Source organism: Rhinolophus sinicus, linkage group LG04 (assembly GCF_036562045.2).
Source record: "Rhinolophus sinicus isolate RSC01 linkage group LG04, ASM3656204v1, whole genome shotgun sequence".
Lineage (NCBI taxonomy): Eukaryota > Metazoa > Chordata > Mammalia > Chiroptera > Rhinolophidae > Rhinolophus > Rhinolophus sinicus.
The window spans coordinates 57,495,029-57,515,000 of NC_133754.1; the positions used below are offsets into that span (position 1 = coordinate 57,495,029).

At 38.2% G+C, this 19,972-nt stretch overlaps 2 protein-coding genes across 7 annotated transcripts in view; one reads left to right on the top strand and one right to left on the bottom strand.

Moving 5' to 3' along the window:
• Nucleotides 1-34: 34 nt before the first annotated feature.
• Nucleotides 35-13,366, bottom strand: SMIM19 (small integral membrane protein 19). 2 transcript variants are annotated; one of them, XM_019742057.2, is made up of 4 exons: nucleotides 13,309-13,366; nucleotides 8,454-8,591; nucleotides 6,577-6,701; nucleotides 35-1,935 (listed from the first exon to the last, which is right to left on the bottom strand). In XM_019742057.2, the coding sequence occupies exons 2-4, from the start codon at nucleotides 8,585-8,587 to the stop codon at nucleotides 1,871-1,873; spliced, it is 324 nt and encodes a 107-aa protein (XP_019597616.1). In that variant the 5' UTR covers nucleotides 8,588-8,591; nucleotides 13,309-13,366; the 3' UTR covers nucleotides 35-1,870. The 2 variants fall into 2 exon arrangements, with proteins under 2 accessions (XP_019597616.1, XP_019597615.2); XM_019742056.2 differs by lacking the exon at nucleotides 13,309-13,366 and adding an exon at nucleotides 12,808-12,941.
• Nucleotides 11,544-19,972, top strand: part of SLC20A2 (solute carrier family 20 member 2) — a 92,062-nt gene continuing 83,633 nt past the window's right edge. Inside the window, exons 1-3 of one of the 5 annotated variants that reach the window (XM_074329593.1) lie at nucleotides 11,544-11,679; nucleotides 17,056-17,465; nucleotides 18,572-18,673. The gene's annotated coding sequence lies outside the window, so the exon portion shown is untranslated. Of the gene's footprint in view, nucleotides 11,680-12,834; nucleotides 13,058-17,055; nucleotides 17,466-18,571; nucleotides 18,674-19,972 lie in introns of those variants that run through there. The other 4 variants (XM_019742052.2, XM_074329594.1, XM_019742053.2 and 1 more) reach the window with 4 other exon arrangements.

Genomic DNA, 19,972 nt, shown 5'->3' on the forward strand with positions numbered 1-19,972 from the left:
TTGAAAAAGAGAACAACGAAAAGGAGAACATAAGTGTTAGTTACCAGTTTATTAGTCATTCCATTTTTCTTCCAAAGAAAATAATTTCGTTGAATCCTTGGTGGATTTGGGGGGCAGAAACAGAACAATCAGCTGGGGCTGCTTTGAAGTGTGCAGGCTTCCACCCCTTTTCCAGTTCAGCTGTTGAAGCAGAGAAGCAACTTCAAAGGCAGACTTTCTGTTGTTCCTGCCAGTGGGGGTGAGTGATTCCCATCAGGTAGCTTTAGAGAAAAATGAGGAATTCATCCTCCCTTATTTGGCAAGATTTGATGCTCACCAAGTGATCTACCGGATTTTAGCTATGACTGCCTCTATCTAGTGGATGCAAATAAAAATAATCACAGTCAGTTATATTTATTTATGTACACCATTTTTACAAGTCATCTGAGATAGCCAGTTTTTGTAATTTGTCCAGATTGTGCCACAAGTCAGTGACAGCAAGTAAACTGTTCCTGGTCTTGATTACATTATCTGCTCATGGAAATATACAGTGGTTCTCCTAAGAGCAAAGCAAAGTTTAAGAAGATTGTCTCCTTGCTGCTCTGCTACCACCGGCCTGTAATTATAACTGTTTACAATCTTTTTAGCTATACGTGGTTTTTCATTCTATGTATAGGTGGTGCATTCACTCATTTGTGAGTTAAGAAAGAATTATTCCACTTGGTCAACAATTCACCTTATACAATATATACATTTTTGAGTGTGACATAGTTATGTTTTAAAAGTAAATGCAGTTTCCCTGAATGATTTTATTTGGTCTAAACCTTTTCATTTAAATTTATATTCTTTTATTTCACAATTATAAAGGGGAAAAAAAGTAATGCTGAAATATTAACTCTAACTCTTAAAATTAAGAATAGCTTTGATTCAAAAACTAACTCTTGGCCATTTACATGGACAGTTAAACTTCACTGCCACCACCTCCAACCAGCTTTTATCTAAATAAATATTAAAAGTTAGGTAAAAACATTTCAATGTACAGTATGAAATGGTACAAGATATGAGTCTTCAGGGAAGCTTATGCTAAAAAAGCGCAAGAAACCAGACAGTTACATTAAACACTGATAGTCCAAAGACCGTAAACCAAGTTGCCAATTCCAAAATAGAGGCGTCCATTTATTCAGCAGAATGGCCCCAGTATGGCCTACAGAAGACTCCTGTGGTAGAAATGAAACTATGGGATTAAAAAAAATAAAAAGCAAACAAATTCGTACAAATACAATTAAAGGGGGAAAAATTCCAGTCACAGAAAGCTTCCACAAGTAGCAGATGGGTATGCTTCAAAATGCAGAAAAGACAGTCTACTGTGCAAGTTCTGAAAAAGCAAATAGTTAATTCAATTAAAGGGTGGTAACAACAGCAGTAAGAACTCAAATTAGTCCATTATCCATCACAGAATACAATCTGAGAGGAAATTATTCCAATTGACTGGATTTTCATTTTTTAATTTTGCAAAAATATTTAAATCAAAGTGGCATAAGCTCTGGATTCTCACACCCAAGATGGGTTTTCATTCCTGACTGATTATATCCTGAAGAAATCAAAGGTCTTCACAATGTAAAATCATCATCTTTGGTTATATTCTGTAATATCTTCCTCGGTATATGCAGACTGTTTTCAGGCCTTTGGGCCAATTTTTATTTGTGTAACAAATGACTTGGAGATACAATTTTAAAAAGCAATATAAAACACAAATAATAGGGGAAAAGTCACAAGTAAAATGATTTTATGGAGACAGAAGTTTAAAAAAATGCTGTTCATGATTTAGTAGAATTAGGAACTTGCTACCATACTGTTTAACAATTACTCATGTTGCTCATTTTCTGAGATTTCATTCCAACGAGAGCTGTACACTGTCGGCTTGGTTTTGTGGCTGCTGATACTCATATTTCCTTGCTATTAAAAACAAACAAAACAAAAAACAAGGAAAAAAAGATAAAATTAATAAAATACCAAAATAATTACTAGCTAACATTAAATCAGTCAAGTCATGATTCCCAGTAAAGAATTAGCTTAAAATTAAACATTCTTTTTTCATGAGGAAACTTAGTGTACTTTGTGATCCTCTCATTTCACAACACTGCTGATGGCCATTTTTATATGTCTATTATTATTTGTATATCAGGATTATCCAGAGCTTTAAATTATAATTAACTTTATATTATTTTATTTATAATTAACTTTAAATTAAGCTATTAAATTAAATTATAATACTGCTTTGTAATTTCCTGCTTTCTTGTCCCCCATTTCCATATTAAAAAAATGCTTTTGTCCACATCACAAGGAATTTGACTATATTTTAACTTATAAGCCTCAGAGACCTATTATTGAATATTGTCATCAATATAAACTAGAAGAAAAGACAGATATGTAATTTTATATTCTCTTTGTACTTCTGAGAAATGTTTATTGAAGAATGATCTTAACCTGAAACTAGGGCAAGTATAGGGCTAAAATCTTCATGAGTGTCACTCACTTCTTAGCTTTAAAACTTTCAGTCTGTTCATTAAGTTTTTCCTAGGCAAGAAAGGGATATTATTTGTTTATGCTACTCAGGGTGAATCCAGATTTTTTTGTGGCCTAAAGCTTATACAGCTTTGGGAGTCCTCTTCAAGAAAAATAATTTTGTTTGCTATTTCCTCTTGAACTGCCCGACGTTTCACGACTAGGTATGTCAAACACTGAGAATGATCCAATGTGAGGGGATTCATTAAATGTGCAAACTCGCACATATACTCAGTTTATAAAAGTAATGGCTTCCAAAGAGATCCCTGTATAGTCCCCATAATCTGTGAACGTGTTACCTTACAGGGCAAAGGGGACTTCGCAGGTGTGAGTAAGGTAAGGACGCTGAGAGGGGGAGATGACCCTCGACAATCTGGCCCAACCTAATCACATGGGCCTTTAAAAATGAGAGAACCTTTCCTGGCTGAGTTCAGTGAGAAAGGGAGATATAAAACTGGGAGAATGATCAGAAAGATACAATGCTGCTGGCTTTGAAGTTGGAGGAATGGAGCCACAAAGCAAGGAATGTGGGTAGCCTCTAGAAGCTGCAAATGCCAGCAACAGATTTCCTCTAGAGCACAAAGAAATGGAATCCTGCTGACACCTTGATTTTATCCCAGACTGTTGTAGGACTTCCAATCTACAAAACTGTAAGACAGTACATGTGTGGATTTTTTCCTTCTCATCATATATTTTATTTATTTATTCTAGTTTCAGGTGTACAAAACAACATAATGATTAGACATTTACACCCCTCACAAAGTGATAACCCGCCTAAAGTCTACTACCCCCCTGATATCGTATGTAGCTGTTAAAATACCACTAACTGTATTACCTATGCGGTATTTTACATCCTGTGACTATACAGATGTACAGACTCAGCTTCAGGTGGACAGCGCAGTGGTCAGGCATCTACACAGTCTATGAAGTGATCCCCTCGATAAGTCCAGTGCCCATCTGGCACCCAACATAATCTATACATTATTGATTATATTCCCCATCCTGTATTTCACATCCCTGTGACTGCCAATTTGTACTTTCTAATCCCTTCACCTTTTCATTTGTGTTATTTAAGTCTGAATTTGTAGTAATTTATTACAGCAGCAATAGAAAACTAGAACACCTTACAAACACAGGAATTCTGATAAATTTTATCATATGCTTTTCCCATCAAAGAAGAAAAAACTGTACACTGGGTTTATAATAGTATATGCTATACTGCTGAACACATCACTGCTAGGAGGTAACCTCTAATTTCCCACACAAATCTCTGGCTCCATATTTTAATACTGAAGTTTATTTTAAGGATTTTTTTTTGGTTAGGAAAATATACATAAAATCTGCCATTTGAACAATTTTTTTAATTAAAATTTATTGGGGTGACAATTGTTAGTAAAGTTACATATATTTCAGGGGTACAATTCTGTAATACATCATCTATAAATCCCACTTTGTGTTCACCATCTTAACCACTGTTAAGTAGACAGTTCAGTAGCATGAACTACATTCACGTTGTTGTGCAAATATCACCACCGTCCATTCACAAAACTCTTCTGATCATCCCAAACTGAACTCTAGCTATTAAACAATAACTCCCCATTTTCTCTTCCCCCAGTTCCTGGCAACCACCGTTCTACTTACTGTCTGTAAATTTGCCTCATATAAGTGAAGCCATACAATATTTGTTCTTTTGTGACTGGCTTATTTCATTTCATTATAAGCATTATGAAGAATAACGTCTTCAAGGTTCATCTGTGTTATAGCAAGTGTTAGAACTTCCTTCCTCTTAAAAGCTGAGTAATATTCTACTGTATTTATGTACCACATTTTGTGCATCCATTCATCTGTCAAGGACATTTGGATTGTTTCCACCTTTTGGTTATGGTGAATAATGCTATATTAGTTTTACTTCTTACTTTGAACTGGTAACATATGCATATGGTACAAAAAGCAGAAGGAACAAAAGAGGAAACAGTGAAGAATTTTTTAGAGGTTCTACTTGTGTAAAGTATATATGTATACATGTATATGTATATATATATTTTTCTACTTTTCACCTAAAATTTCACTCCTTGCTTCTTTTTGTATGCATGCACGTGCATACTCTCTCTCTACCTCTCATATTTAAGTTTACTGTAGAAATCTTTCTTTTAAGAATGTCCAGTCTTTTTTGCTTAAATCCCACCCTGTCCCCATCAAGGTAACGCATGTTAATAATTTGATGTGTGTCTCTCCAAGCCTTCCTCTATGCTTCACAATTAAATAGAACATTTATATTACACATAGATGTTTTGGTAATTTGATTTCAAAAGAGTGACATCCTAGTATATATGCTATTACCTTATTTTGCTGTGTATAATGTGCACTTTTTTGCCCAGATTTGTGAGGGAAATATTAAGATGCTCATTATACATGGGTAGTCCTAATTCCATATCTATATAAATGTTTTTCTTTTATTTATGCTTATGAGTTAAAAGTGTAACTCTAGAAATCGATAATGATATCCACAAAATAATACCCTGGAATACGATAATTGGTTTTGTTGAACTTACAACAAACTTACAACAATGATGAGTTCTTGGCTTTCTATGATGCATAAACATAATAAATTTGTTACCAGTACATAAAATTTATTGTACCTTGCTTTTGTTCTTGTGTTTTGCAGTCATTTGTTACATAAAATTTCTTGTACCATAATATATTAAGAAATAAGTGCTGGGCCGGCCCGGTGGCTCAGGCGGTTAGAGCTCCATGCTCCTAACTCCGAAGGCTGCCGGTTCGATTCCCACATGGGCCAGTGGGCTCTCAACCACAAGGTTGCCAGTTCAATTCCTCGAGTCCCACAAGGGATGGTGGGCTATGCCCCCTGCAACTAGCAACGGCAACTGGACCTGGAGCTGAGCTGCGCCCTCCACAACTAAGACTGAAAGGACAACAACTTGAAGCTGAACAGCACCCTCCACAACTAAGATTGAAAGAACAACAACTTAACTTGGGAAAAAAAAAAAAAAAGTCCTGGAAGTACACACTGTTCCCCAATAAAGTCCTGTTCCCCTTCCCCAATAAAAAAAAAGAAAAATCTTTAAAAAAAAAAAAAAAGAAATAAGTGCTAAAATTCCTTTATAATACAAAAAACAAGTACCGCAATGTAAACAAATAAAATTTTGAATTAAAAAATTAAAAACGAAAGATTATTTTCATTGAAAGTTTGGCCCAAAAAGTAGGTGCACATTATATACTGGAGTGCATTATACACTGCAAAATACAGTAAGGTATATCTTGCTTTTCTTAATGATACACCACGGAGTCCATACCTCATTCTTTTAAATGGTGGCATAAACACTTGTGGCTTAGATGTACAATTCCTTGTGGCTGTATATATTTTAAACTTTGTTTCTTTCGACTACCTACATACTCATTGTGTTCAGTACTACAGAATACATTAATATTGAGACATGACCTCTGGCCTTGCACATGGATGTCACATGCCATATTCCTGGAAGCCATTCCTATACTGCTTTGGCATGGTTTATTTGTAATAGAAGTGACTGTAAACTCCACAAATACAAAATTCAAACCCCAACTAAAAGTAACTCTAACTCAATTTCTCCTTAGACGGGTCCTCAAAATGCTCTTGGCCCCTTCAATGCCATTCCACACGAGAAGTGCAAAGGAGGGCAAATTAGAGTAAGAGAACATAGCAATCTTAACTGATGATTAAAATAGCTAATTTTTGCAAAATTTGCAAAAGTTATGATTACATGAACCCATTGCTAGGGCTCTTCTATGGGTCTTGGAAGGGCTCCATAGAAGTGCGGGCTCCTGAGGCATTAACTTCATACAAATCTGCCTTTGCTGAAACTGTGTCGAGCAGCTGAAAAAGGCACTAAGTTTTCATTACCAACTATTTCTGATAACCTTTTGCTAGCTGGACTCAACTGCAAAAAAAAAAAAAAATCGATTATATATATATATATATATATATATATATATATATATATATATACAAAAGTCAGCACAGAATATACTTACAAATAGAATACATTTCCAGTTGCTGTCTTAAACGAATTTTGCTTATTGTGTCATAAAAGTTGGGCTCTGACAATGTTTCTGCTGTAGGTGGCACACTGAATATCCTCATAATTTTCCTTTTATTCCTAAAACACAAAACCAATGCAGGAGAGAGATTTGTATTAACATCTATGGGATTGTAATATTCTCATGACCGTTGTAATCAGAAACTACATTAAAAGGACTTAAATGGCAAGGAATCCATCCTTATTTTGTCTCTGTGAGATGCTTCTTTGGCTCAAGTATTCTTTCTTTCACTAAATAGTATGAAGCTGTACAAGTACAGCAACACAGCTATAAGGAAGAAAAGTAGCTCTTAATGCAACAAAGTGATTGTACCTCCATTGTGTCTCTACTCCCTCCCCCCAAAAAGCCAAATATTGTATGGAAAAATGCATAAACAAGCAAGCATCTGACTTTTTACCTCTCTCTCATGTCATCCAAAGAAAGCTAAATTTCTGGGTTCAACAATAAACAGAATGTGAGCAGACCTTAATTTTGGAAAATAATGAATAAATGTATTTCTCAAATACAACAGCACGGCCATCTATTTAAAATTAACAACAGTGTGCCTCTGCTTTTAAAACTGGGTTGGGAAGGAGGCGGTGGCTATTTTTAGAGGAAAGCTGTTTCCTACAGTGGACCAGTGATGATATGTGAAGCCTTCTTTCACCTATTTCCTAGAGTCCAGGGCCAATGGGCCGGCTGCTCCAGGGGGCAGAAGGCAGGGAAGGGTGAGACTGCATGTCTGAGAGAAAGTATAGGCTCGAAACTATTCCCCAGGCCAAACAGTAATTATTTGGGGATTACTAATTATTTTCAATTATCTGATGCCTTTTTTACTTTGGTAGAGGACAGTATGAAGCACGTGGCTGTAAGCAGAAGCCAGTCAGTCCAACTAATACTGCTTTTCCTCTTTAAAGCACCTTTTTTTTTTAACTGTACTTAAAGGAGCCAGCAAGTGTGGAAAAGAACAGTTAAATTTTGCTACAACATCTAGAATTAATGTAGGAAATATTTATTTACACTATCTAGCACACTAAGAACACACAGGTTAAAGGTTCTTGTTCTCAAGGGGCTGAAGTTTCTGTGGAATAGATAAACAAGTAATCAGATAATATCAATATTGTTCAAGTAGTACTGTGATATAGTCATGCACAAGAAACAGAAGGGAAAGCTTAAAATGTGTGAAGAGAGAATTGTCGAGCACATGAGAGTTAGTGTTTCTGCATTTTAGGGATGAGGCCCCAAAAATGTGATCATCCGAGGGTAACCGTGAACACAGGCCAGATGATAAAACTGAATTGAACCGTGTTTCCCAATAATAAAACCTCGCCGGACAATCAGCTCTACTGCGTCTTTCAGAGCAAAAATTAATATAAGACCCGGTATTATATTATATTATATATTAATTATATTATATTATATTATATTATATTATACTATACTATACTATACTATACTATACTATATTATATTATATTATAGACCCGGTCTTAGTTTACTATAATTTTTGCTCCAAAAGATGCATGATTATCCGGCTAGGTCTTATTTTCGGGGAAACACGGTATTAGAAATGACAGAATGTGAGTGCAGAGCAGCTGGTCTGGGTGCCAAGAGCTGCACTCAAATCTCTTTCTCTTAAGGCAAAGGGGTTTTCAAAGCCAAACCTTGGTGTCTATGCTTGAGGATAGACACAAGTAAACAGTGCTTTCATAGCAGGAACAAAAAATGCTGGTGAAATTATTTTTGTGCATTTAATTCAGATAAAACAAACAAACCTGCAAAGCTTTTAAATACCCAGGTTCTTATGTACCCTGAGATACTCAAGCATTTACCTCTTGGCATACACGAAGAGGCCGAAGCTAACAAGGATTACTACCAAGTAGACGTTGGTGGCTTCGTTCCAGGCCTCGTGGACGCTGTAATCGATAGAGTCATCGTCACCCATCACGCCGTAACCCCCAGGCATGGGGCTGTAAGAAAGAAGAGAGAGCAGGGTTTCTTTCTTTCTTTTTTTTTTTTTTGGTATTTCCAGGACTTTATTGGGGAACAGTATGCTTTTCCCAGGACCTATCAGCTCCAAGTCAAGTTGTTGTCCTTTCAATCTTAGTTGTGTAGTTGTGGAGGGGGCAGCTCAGCTCCAGGTCCAGTTGCCGTTGTTCAATCTTAGTTGCAGGGGGCGCAGCCCACCACCCCTTGCAGGAGTCGAACCGGCAACCTTGTGGTTGCATGCACTCCAACCAACTGAGCCATCCAGCCACCAGGGAGCTCAGTGGCAGCTCGTTGTCTTCATTCTAAGTTGTCTTCATTCTAGTTGCGGAGGGTGCAGCCCGCTGGCCCATGTGGGAATCGAACCCACAACCCTGTTATCCAGAGCTCACGCTCTAACCAACTGAGCCACCCGTCTGTCCCCAGGGTTTCTCTTAGCGAGTGATGACAGTACGACTGTCTGGAGAAGGGTTGGCCAACTCCAGTCTGTCTAGGAGCCAAGAAGGGTTGTACATTTCTAAATGGATGCATTTTAAATGGTTATGAATACCAATATAATATCTTTTTTACTTTTGCCTCACAGCCCTCAAAGCCCAAAATATTTATAATCCGGTCCTTTAAGAAAAAGTTGGCCAACCCCTGGTCTAGGTATATAACTTATTTCCCCTTATTTTCAACTTTGAAACATTAAGGCTTCTACATAAAGGTTAAAATTCAGGGTTAAAAAATCACATTACTAAAAAGATCCAGGTTGAATTGTCATTGCACATTTTCTAAACTGTAACTATTATCCAGTTTAAAGCATGAATACTTGAAACAGACTCAAACAACTGGCTGAGAAATACTGTTGCACTCATGACAGCAGCCTAGAAAAGATGTGATAGTCAAAACAATGCTCTCCCATATGCCTCCTCCCTCTGCAACGGGAAAACGTTGGGAGCTTTATCTAGTTTTGGCCAGCTGGCCAAATGTGGTTGAAAGAAACTATGGGATAAAAAGTTAATTTTTGCTATTTACACAGCTGTGACTTCATTCAAGGAAATGCATTCTTTTGACATTCCCACAGAAAGTTAAAGAGTGGTCATAGCAAGTGTATCAAATAGCAAGTAAAAGAGTAACGGTTTCTGATTTGTTTGGGAAGGTAACTGAATTTTTCCTTAGAGAGAAAGTTCCTCCCCTGTGTTGGACATAAAAGGTAAGCCTAAATAAAATGACCTAATATGTGAAAGAAATCCAGAAGTGTTATTTCAGACATTCCATTAAAAAAAAGAAAAACTGAACAAATGATAGGTGATAACTGTACTATAGTTTCTAAGAAGAAGACAATGATTTTCTAATACTAAGAAAAAGAGTATCTGAAATGTCCAAGAAATTATTTTGCAATTTTTTTAGGCATTCTACAATGACGGCATTGCAGAAATTCTTCCATTAAAATATCTTGCAATCTGTCGTATGAGCCTCCAAAATATCCTTTAATGTCAATTTGCCTCAGTAAGTTACCAAGTGTGTATTAAGGGTGAAACCTGTTTTCTTTCTTATAGTTTGCCTCTGCATAAAATGAAATTTCCCAAGGCCTGCTCCTAAGTCATATGGCATATTTGCCCCTTTCTGATATCTGAAGTTTTTGTCAGACCATTTGGGGACATACTGAACTCATTTATAATAAAGTGAATATCATGAATGGCCATTTAACTTACAGTCTAGAAACTGATGGTAAGAATAGTTTCTCTGAAAACATCTATTGGTATCTGATGAATATAAAGATTGGTCTTGTAAAAATTAGCCAGAGAATAATAAAAATAGAACTTACTTTAAATTATAAAACTTTATAGATACAAGATCTAAACATTATTTAAATATGAGGCCATACCCCATTCTTATATATTAAAGTCTGGCTGTCATTTTTTTTTTCTTTTCAAGAGAGTAAGAGGCACAGGGGAATTTGGCATATTCAAAGTTTCAATTCTTATCCCTTAAAACTGAACTCGAGTTTCCTGACTATAACAAGATTTATAGTAAATAATCAGCCTACTTTAGAAATGGAAACTTTTGGAAGATCAGAGACTAATAATTGTCTTTATGATTTACAAAAACTAGACTTTTCTTGGTGCCAACGACTGTGTTTGGCAAAAAGAGAAGACTTTAGATGTCTGATTTGAGATGTTGCTGAAGGCCCTGGATAATTATGGAACAAGGGTGGTAGCTTTCAGGATTGGGAGTTATTAACAAATTAGGGAAGAAACAGGAAACATACAGCAATGGCCACTAGAACATTTTGCAGGTGCCACTTAACTGACAAATTACGAAAGTGTTTCCTGCCTGTTTTCTAACACCTACGTGGATGTGAGCTAAGTTAATTTCTGGCTTCAATTTTTCACAAAATTCTGTTCCTGTACTTCTCAATAAATGGTGTAATCCTACAGAGCTTGTCTTCCTCTGCTACAAATATGCCAGCCTTTAAACAAAGAGAATTTCAAATTACTGCTGACCCAGATGGTAAAATTTTAACGTGAATTATATAACATACATTATACAACATCATTGGTATGCAATGACACTACTGTTCCAGTTCCAGGGATATGCACTGGAGTTATTTGTAGTGGTGTCATTGTGAAAGATTTGCACTGAGGGTAGGCCTTTCCTGCCCACTCCTCCATCATGACCAGTGGCATGACTTTGGAAGACTGCCAGGAATAAGGAATGGTCTTATCCAAAAATCACAGCGCAGACCCATGGCCCACATGTGGTCTGAACTATGACCGTCCCCTTCCAGCATGCCACAGTCTAATCACGTGTACACACATACACCTATTCAGTGTCACTACATAACACCACAGCCTTCCTCTTGAGTCTAAAGCAAAATGCCCAGGGGCATTACAATGGTTCATTCCTGGCAAGTTAATGTTTCATTAACTACTGATGTAGTTAGCCACGTGTTTGGATCGTGATTCATCGATTTCTCAAATTTGTCATTTGAGAAAACTGAACTTTTTTTCACATATTTTTCCTGCACAGTAATGCTTGAACAACTTCAAGTAAGGAGATAGTGGGACGAGCTGAATGAAGTTCCAGGTAAATATTAGTATCCGGAGATAAAGTTGCCAAAATATGACAACTAAGGTTTGGTTTTAGTTTGATAAACTTTTAGGTTGAGAACTAGAACTTTTCTAGGAATCAAGTGACTACATCATAAGTTTTAAAATTAGTTTCCTGATTGGGGGGTTCCTGATACCATGTCTCGGTGGTTCTAAAATTGAGTATCACTTGTCTGTGTCATGTTATCACTGTTGTCTCTTAGAGCTGTTATTTTTATACAAATTCAGATCAGAATCGCTTAGTTTCAAGTTCCTTATAACACAATCCACTGCATAAATGTGATTTTCTTTCTCAGTCCTCTGAAGTACTAACGGTTGGGTCCCTGTCGCAGCAGGGTAGAAGCTAACAGGCCTCGAGGAGGAAGGAACCAATAGGAGGCAGGCAATTAACGTTTGAGGGCTTAAAAGTGCTGGGCAGTCCACTTATTCACTTAAACTTGACAATCACGCTGCTGTGAGGCACTAACGCTCCATTTTACAGAAGAAACTGAGATGGTGGTGGTGGTGGTTATACAGTTTAACTTGTCCAAAGTCACAATCTAGGGAGTGGAGGGGGAGGTCTGTCACATGCATTTGACTCCCAAACCTTAACTCTTCCGGCCCTGACCCCAATCTTGTAAGACCTGCTCCTCCCGGAAAGAAATGCAGTCGAGCGGGTATGGAACGTAATCCTTTTTCAGGAAGTGGCCGCAGGCAGGGGCAGCCTGCAGAGGGGCCGGGAGATCTTACGCGTTTCGCCGCTCGTAGGCGGCCTGTGATTCCATCTTAAAACACTCCTGCTAGACCCCAACCACCCCGGTTGGGGACCGTCGCGCCCGCCCTATGTTCGCGCGGCAGATGCAGCTGCTTCCACTTTTTGTCTGCGTTTGTGGACCTCAGAGCCCCATTATTCCCTACGAGCCTGAGAAGCTCCGCGCAAGGGCGAGGAAGGCAGAAGGAGCCTCCAGGGCCCGGGCTGGGGACGTGGGGCGGGCGGCGACCCCCCTCGCGTCCTCTCCCCTCCCCGAGAGTCCGGGCCGGGGCGGGGCGAGGGCGGAGGGCGGAGGGCGGGGCCGGGTGACGCGAGATCGGGGCCCGAGAGGCGCTGGGACGCGGGTCCACTCACGCTGCTCGCTCCGGAGGCGGCGGGCGACCAGGCTGCTCCGCTCGGGGCCCTTTCCCCCCGGAGTCGGGGCCGGACTCGCGGGAACCGGTTACCGCACGGACCTGGACGACCTCTCCCTTCGTCATTTCCTGCCGGCCCGTCGGTTTCCGGATGAGACAAGGAGCCAGGTCTTTCCCTTCCCCCTTTCACCCCCCTTTCACTTTTTGAACGGCAGAGACGCAGCGACGGCCCCGGTGCCGCCCCCGGGCGCGTGAGTGGAGCCGGGCTCCCTTCCCCTCCCCCGTGGGGCGTCACCGCCGCGCTCCGCCCCCCGCCCGGGCCGCGCGCGCCGCCCTCCGCGATCCCCTGGCGCCGGTCCCTGCGCCCCCGCGGGAAGGCGGGGCGGGTTAGGGCTGGCGGGGGCTTCTAGTAGCGGTAGGTCTCGTCGCCCCCGCCGAGAAGTCCACGTGGATCTAGTTGTGTGCTAAAACCTGGCGGGAAGTAGCGGGGACAGGTCATTACCCGGAGTTCCGTGCCTCTTCCCGCCCCGCTTCGTGCGCCCCAGGCGTGACTCAGCTTGGGAGGGGGAATGTGCATTGTCCCACCAATCGAGCTTAAGCTGGGAAACACGAAGATTCTTTTTCGCAATGAGGGCGAGGGTTACTTTTAATAGTTACTTTAATATTTACTGAAGAAGGCATATGCGCTCCAAACTGTCTTTCCATTTTCCCCTATCACAATAAAGGATGCGTTGGCTGAGACTACTGAAGGTTTTTAAAAACTGGATGTGTCCTGGATGCTGTAATATTGTCAGTTGAAGGGATTTTTTGGTATTTCAAAAAAATTGGTGTAGGGACTTGAGCCATGTGTTTTCTAGCTTGAGACAAGTAATGAATTTATGTAGGATTTCAGTATGCATCTGTATTGAAGTAATACGATTTGAGTGGTTGGTGCAGCCTTGCAAATAAACGGCCATCTGTACACGTGCTTGAGGTCTTAACTATTCCTTTTGAGCTAGTTCTCCAGGATCAGCTGACTGCTAATTATAATTCATGCTAGACTATGTAGAGGTGGTATTCTTAATTGATAAGCAGAGATAAGAGCTAATATTTAACACTACCCCTTAGCAAGTTTTCTCTTTGTGGATCATTCTATTACAATTAAATTCACCTTTGTCTAGATAAAGAGAATTACTTGGTACAGTAATATACTGGCTTTATTTATAGTATTAATACTTATTAGCTTATATATTATATATACATAATATATATATAATTTTGTAGTCATTTACTTTGACTATAAGGTTGGAAAATTAGGAGCAATATTAATGGGCAATGTTGAGTACTGGGTGTTTGCCAGGCTTGTGCCAAATGGTCTACATGCTTTATCTCATTTAATATTCCAGGATAACTTTTTGCATAAGCATAGGTTACTCAAAAATATTTGAATACATGAGTTTGATTTGAATGTGTCCAAATGTGGAATTACATTACTACTTCTGTTTCCGTTTTTGTAAAATAAGGGTGTTGGCAATATAAAATGACTTGTAAAGTAAATTAATGTGTTTTTCACGATGGAAAATGGCTTTAAAGTTGCATAGAACTGCAATTAGTTCCTTTATTTCGGTATTCAATAGTTTCCAAAACCCTGTGTCTCTTATTTATTTAAGTTCCCATTACATATCGTTTTCACCCAATAAGCCGCCTGTGCCTGGACTTTGGAAAAAGGTAAATTTTGGGAAAGCCTTTATAGCCCTTTCTGAAAGGCTCCCTCTTTCCACATTTAGTTTTTAAGTGACATTCCTAATTAAGGGTTAACAAAAGACAATGAATCAGGGAAGTGTAATTTTCCAATACCAAACCAAGGAAATAAATAGTCAGTTGGCTATTCATTGATGAATCTAATATTGATGGGTATGTGAATGTCAAGAATGTTAGATTATCTACATTGTAGGCGTTCTACCTGTTTTCAGTTTGCCTGTAAATATCTTAAACATTTAATGTCCAGTCTAGTACTTTGTGCATTAGGAAGTTGTTTTTGATTGGATTTAATGCAGTAGTTTTGACTTCCATAATCAAGAAGTTTATTTTGACTTTGTTTCTACGGATAAAATTTAAATTATATAGGCATAATCATGATGAGAATGATGGTGGGATCTAAGTTTGCATCTTAGGAGAGTAAAAGTATTTGAAAGGACTGGAGAGGATGAGGGAACTACTTGGAAATGTGTCTTATTTGTTATTAGAGCATATTGGACTTAACCTATCTTCTGATTCTAGTGGTCCATCGTTGGAGAGGAAAAGATTGAGAATGCTTTGCCGATCAGTATTTATAAGAGGGTTCCTTTACCTAAGGGCATTCTCTTTGGGGAGGGGATGAGTGGAGAATTGTCATCAGTGGGAGGATGTAAGAAGAAAAAGATGCACTTGTTTCCTTTTGGAGTTAATACTTGCACCTTGTGACTGATCCTTACCACCACCTGCACTTCAAGCACTCTCCTAGTAGATACATACTTTTTGTAGGCAGCCAATAGTTGAAGTAAAGAAGGGGCTGGGGGGTAGGGGGAGGGAGAAAAAGCACATGGGTATACAGAAAGCATTAATAGGTTTCATTTGGATAAAATTTATGAACTGGGCCATTGCAGCTTCTATTATGAAAACTTCCAATAACATTGTATGTGTTTGTAAATCTCTTATATGTTATTTGTATCCAGAAATATGGAAAATATCCCATTAATGTGCTTTAGAAACAATGGGACATTTAGAATACAGTACAGTACGTGGAAAGTTGTTGAATTTTAGAAAGCGGGGGTGACCCATAAGGCCAACACTGGCTCCTGCTTGTTGTATGGCATTTAAGTGATGTCGGGCTTCATCAGATTGGAAGACAAGTCCTTCTCATTCCTTACTTCAAAACTTCGCTCTCACATGGAGTGCCCTTTAAAATGTCCAGAGTGCCAGGACTTTTTCTGTGTCGCTCATTACCATATACTCAGAATCTAGAAGAGAGTCTGGTGTAAGGAAGGTGCTTGGTGAATATTTGTGAAATTAACAAAAATACATTGGAATTGTCTCGCTTCTTTCCACTTAACTTTAGGGGCAGGACCACTACAGCCTAATGCTTTCCACAGTCTGCAGCCCACGATGAGCCCTTTGAATGTTAGCTGTTTATACCACATACTTTGGCATTTAATCTTTTACAGCTGTATATTGTTCCCTATGTTTTGTGTGTCGTCCCACCCAAAATACAGGCTACTGGGGGCAGGGAATATATATTTATATAATACTGTTTGAGAATTTCCTTGTTCATCCAGTGTAATATATACTGAGTAGGTTAATGTTTATGTATTGAGTGAATATTAGATACCATGGGGAAAACATCAGAGATATTCAAAATGTGGTCTGAGTCCTCAGGTAGGTAGTATTGTAGTCTGGCAAACATTGTGTACACACGTGAAACAGTATGAGAATTTGGAGCTAAGTAAAACAAAGTAATATTATAGTCAACATACGATTATATGTTGTGCTTAAAGTGTGCCAGATACTGTCACAGGTGCCTTTACATGTTAATTTATTTGATGCTCATGACAATCTTTTGAAGCAGGTGCAATTATAATCCTGTATTTCAAATGAGAAAACTAAGGTACAGCAAGGTAATTAAGTTACTTGCCCAAAATCACACGGCAAGTAATAAGTAGGGAGACACAGGCAGTCTGAATCTTGAGTCAGTGTGGTTTCTTTCTCCAAGGAGTTTTACTTAATCGAAGACAGGAGATCGAAAAGTTCACAATACTTTCTCAGCTGTAAAAGGTGCTCTTTTTTAAAATTGCAGAGTAGCATAAAATATTGCAATGATTCTGAGCTGCAAAAACAATGCTCGATTTTCCAGATAAAAGTTGATAATGAAATGGTTAAGGGGATACTGTATTTTGAAATGACTAAAGGCAAGGGGAGAGAAACTGAATTTCTGATCTCAAAGCTGAGTGAGGATTGTATGTAACTCTTCGAAGGTATTTAATTCTAGGACAGTGATTCACCAGGACATAGGGCAATGACTGTTTGAGACACTAATTTAGTATCAGAAAACTAATGTGAAATAAAATAATACTGAATGGCCCTTGATATCTTACTACTTTTCTCTTTAAAACACTTACTAGACTTAAACTCCTAGTGGTAGTAATTTACCGGAATGTGAGTGTTATTGAAGGTTTCCTGTGCACGTCTGTCCATTTGCTTTGTTCTCATGTAAAATCTTAATCCACTTTTTCAGCTTATCTTGGGCAATAGAGAACACATTGGGGCCAGGAGGCCTCTTCAAACCAAGTAATATTTCTTTAATGGACTACACCGTAAAATTGTGCTATTGATTTGGTAACAAATGTGGAGTGAAGTCATTTTGAAGCCGTGTGGAATTCAATGAGAGAGCCTACAAACAAAATCCAGCAAGATGAAGGAAAATGATATTTTCTGAAAGCCAGTTTTGCATCCCTTTGTCGGGAGCTGACAGTATTATTTTGGGGGTGTTGGGGCTCAACAGAGTCACTGAATCTAATTGACTCCACCTATTGGGGAGTAATCCCTCACCACACCCACTGCTCAGGATTCAGAGGAGGAAGTGCCCTTGAATGAAGCATGGGTCACAAACCTGGTTAGCAGCCAGGGAGGACACACGCTCTGCAGGTATAGTATTCTGTATTACAGATGATTTCTGCTGCTTAGGAGGTTGTGTCGTTTGTCTTGGGGGTAACTTTATAATTTGAGTCAGTGAAAAAATGACATGCTGCTGTATTTTAACATCATTTATTTTGAGATGTCTTGTAGAGAAGCAAGTTAAAACTATGAATATTGTCCTACCATTGTGTCCAATTTAAAATCTGAGGAAATAATTGGGAAATTTTAAGTTAAAATCTATTTTGAAGTTTTTAGCCAATTGACACGTTAGCCTTAATTTCAGGCTCTTTCCAGAGTAGAGGGTTTTAGGGAAGGAAAGTGATACACTGATTCATTTATTTTAAGCCTATCAACTGGTTGATGAATGAAATCTCTACTGCCCCATTTTACCAATTTTGGCGTGGTAGAGCTGGATCCTAACCTAATCTGGTGTGGTGGTTCTCTAAGGAGGAGTGTGCATCAGAATGACACTTTATTATAAAAGTAACATGTCTTAGCCTAGCCTCAGGAGCATGGCCTGGACATCTGTATTTTAAACCACCTTCCCCTGTAAGAAGAACAAACCCTGTATTTACAGATGAGAAAATTGACGCAAAGTCAGATGACTTGCCTACATTTGGTTCAGTGGTACCAAGATTTTATCACCAGATGTCATGTAATTTCAGAATTTTATGGCTGGGAGAAAATTTCCAGGTCATCAGTCTAGTAGCTCATTTTACAACTGAATGTAAACCATGCTTGTTCATAGCATTGCCAAGTAAGATATGAATGCAGAGAAATAGTGTTTTCTCACGGCCCCTCTTCTATCCTGGCTATGGTAAAGATAAAAAAAAGTCAGTCACCAGAATTTCTTTACAGTTTTAACTGACGTTTCTTATTAATTTCAGGAACTGTCAATTATTTGCAGTACTTTTGTATACCCTGCGAGGCCCTCTTAAATTTTGGAGAAAATGCAGTGTATTTGAAACTGAAGTGAAAGATTAAATTTTTTTATTTGAATTACTTATTTTTCAATCTTATCCTAAATGTAAGAGAGAAATGTAAGAAAATTTGCACTGGTTTTTTAGAGTATTGTGTTTGTAAAGCTGGTTGATTTTTAACTTTCTTTTTTCAAGGCATCCTACCTTGGAAACAGCACAATTTGGCTTCCATGTCATCTTTGAGTATGAGAGAGAATTCTAGTCTCAGCATGTCCTCAATAGAAACCAAAGAACCAGGTTTGTTTCTTCAAGACGTCTCCTAAAGTTTGTGGAGCAGCAACTGTTCTAGAAGTAAATAATAATGTCGGATGCCTGTGAATGGACTATGGCCCAGTGACTGATTAAGATATTCATGGAAGAATGGTAAAATACTGAAGAAAAGGCAAATTTCAAGAAGCGACCCTAATACTATTTAGATTTTTTCAGCAGCTGAAAGAAGATAGTTCTGAAAATATGAGTGACAAGACTTTAGCATATTTCTTTGATGTTTCTTACATTTTCTTAATCCATCTGCTTTGGTGTATAATATTTTCCTCTACTGCAGTAGCTGAGACCTACTTATGATCAGAGCATTCTTCTATGTGAACAGAGAAATAGATATAGTAGGAGAAGTAGGAATAATTCATTAGGATGTCACCCCTAGAAATTGACTTTCACTGAATAATTACTAAAGGTGCAGAATGCTGATGAATTACTTCATAATGATGGGCTGCCGTCACAATCTTTGACGTTACATTCATCTTGATTACTCTCAGCCTCTATGTGTCTCCTTTTGCATAATTTTTTTGGACTAAATATCTTATGACCTTATTTTTTCAGTGTAAAAGTAAGAATTATATCTTCATAAATAGACATTTGGTATGATTGCTTTTCTGACATAGGTTATTTTTCAGAGTTGTTGTTCTTTACTATTTTTATATTCTTGTTTAATGTTTTGTTTTCCACTATATCTAGATGGAAATGAAGGATGAACTGTTTTTAGTTCATCTGTATTCTGTTTTCAGTTATCTAGGAAAGCAGAATAACATGGGTAGTAGAAAGTTATAGAAAATTTACAGCATCCCTTAACCATTAATTGTTTTAACCTTATTTTAAACCTCCATCAAACTTCTTTTTAGCAGGGAGTTTTCCAAATGCTGTTAAGCACAGTGCTGGGGTGAGGGGGGAAGGAGAGAGAGAGAGAGAGAGAGAGGTTTTATAATTAACAAATGAAGCAATTGGTCATTAAGGTCATTAATGTGTATGTATACATTATTGGTATGAAAATTAGTTTGTCAGAGTTAAGGTAATTAACGACCTAAGTAAATTTTACTGTTTTCAGCTCTTCTTAACTTTTTGTGATTAAGTCAGTTGACCTCATCAAAAATTTTCTGTAAGTTGAAGAAACCTTTATTCTTGTGTATCAAAGTTTACTCAACAGAGAGAAAAATAAGCAAAAGAACAGATTTTTAAATTTAATTAAAAAAGTGAAATTCCAGAAACAATTTTTAAAAAATACCTTCTTCCCGGTAGACCTGTTTTACTTCATCCTTTTTT

Excerpts from the sequence above, each read along its gene's own strand:
- SMIM19 (XM_019742056.2), bottom strand. The coding sequence starts at position 12,932 with ATGACGAAGGGAGAGGTCGTCCAGGTCCGTGCGGTAACCGGTTCCCGC. Across the intron at positions 8,592-12,807 it reads CCGCCTCCGGAGCGAGCAGC|CCCCATGCCTGGGGGTTACG; the intron begins GTGAGTGGACCC and ends TCTTTCTTACAG. Across the intron at positions 1,936-6,576 it reads ACTGGAAATGTATTCTATTT|CAAGGAAATATGAGTATCAG; the intron begins GTAAGTATATTC and ends TGTTTTTAATAG.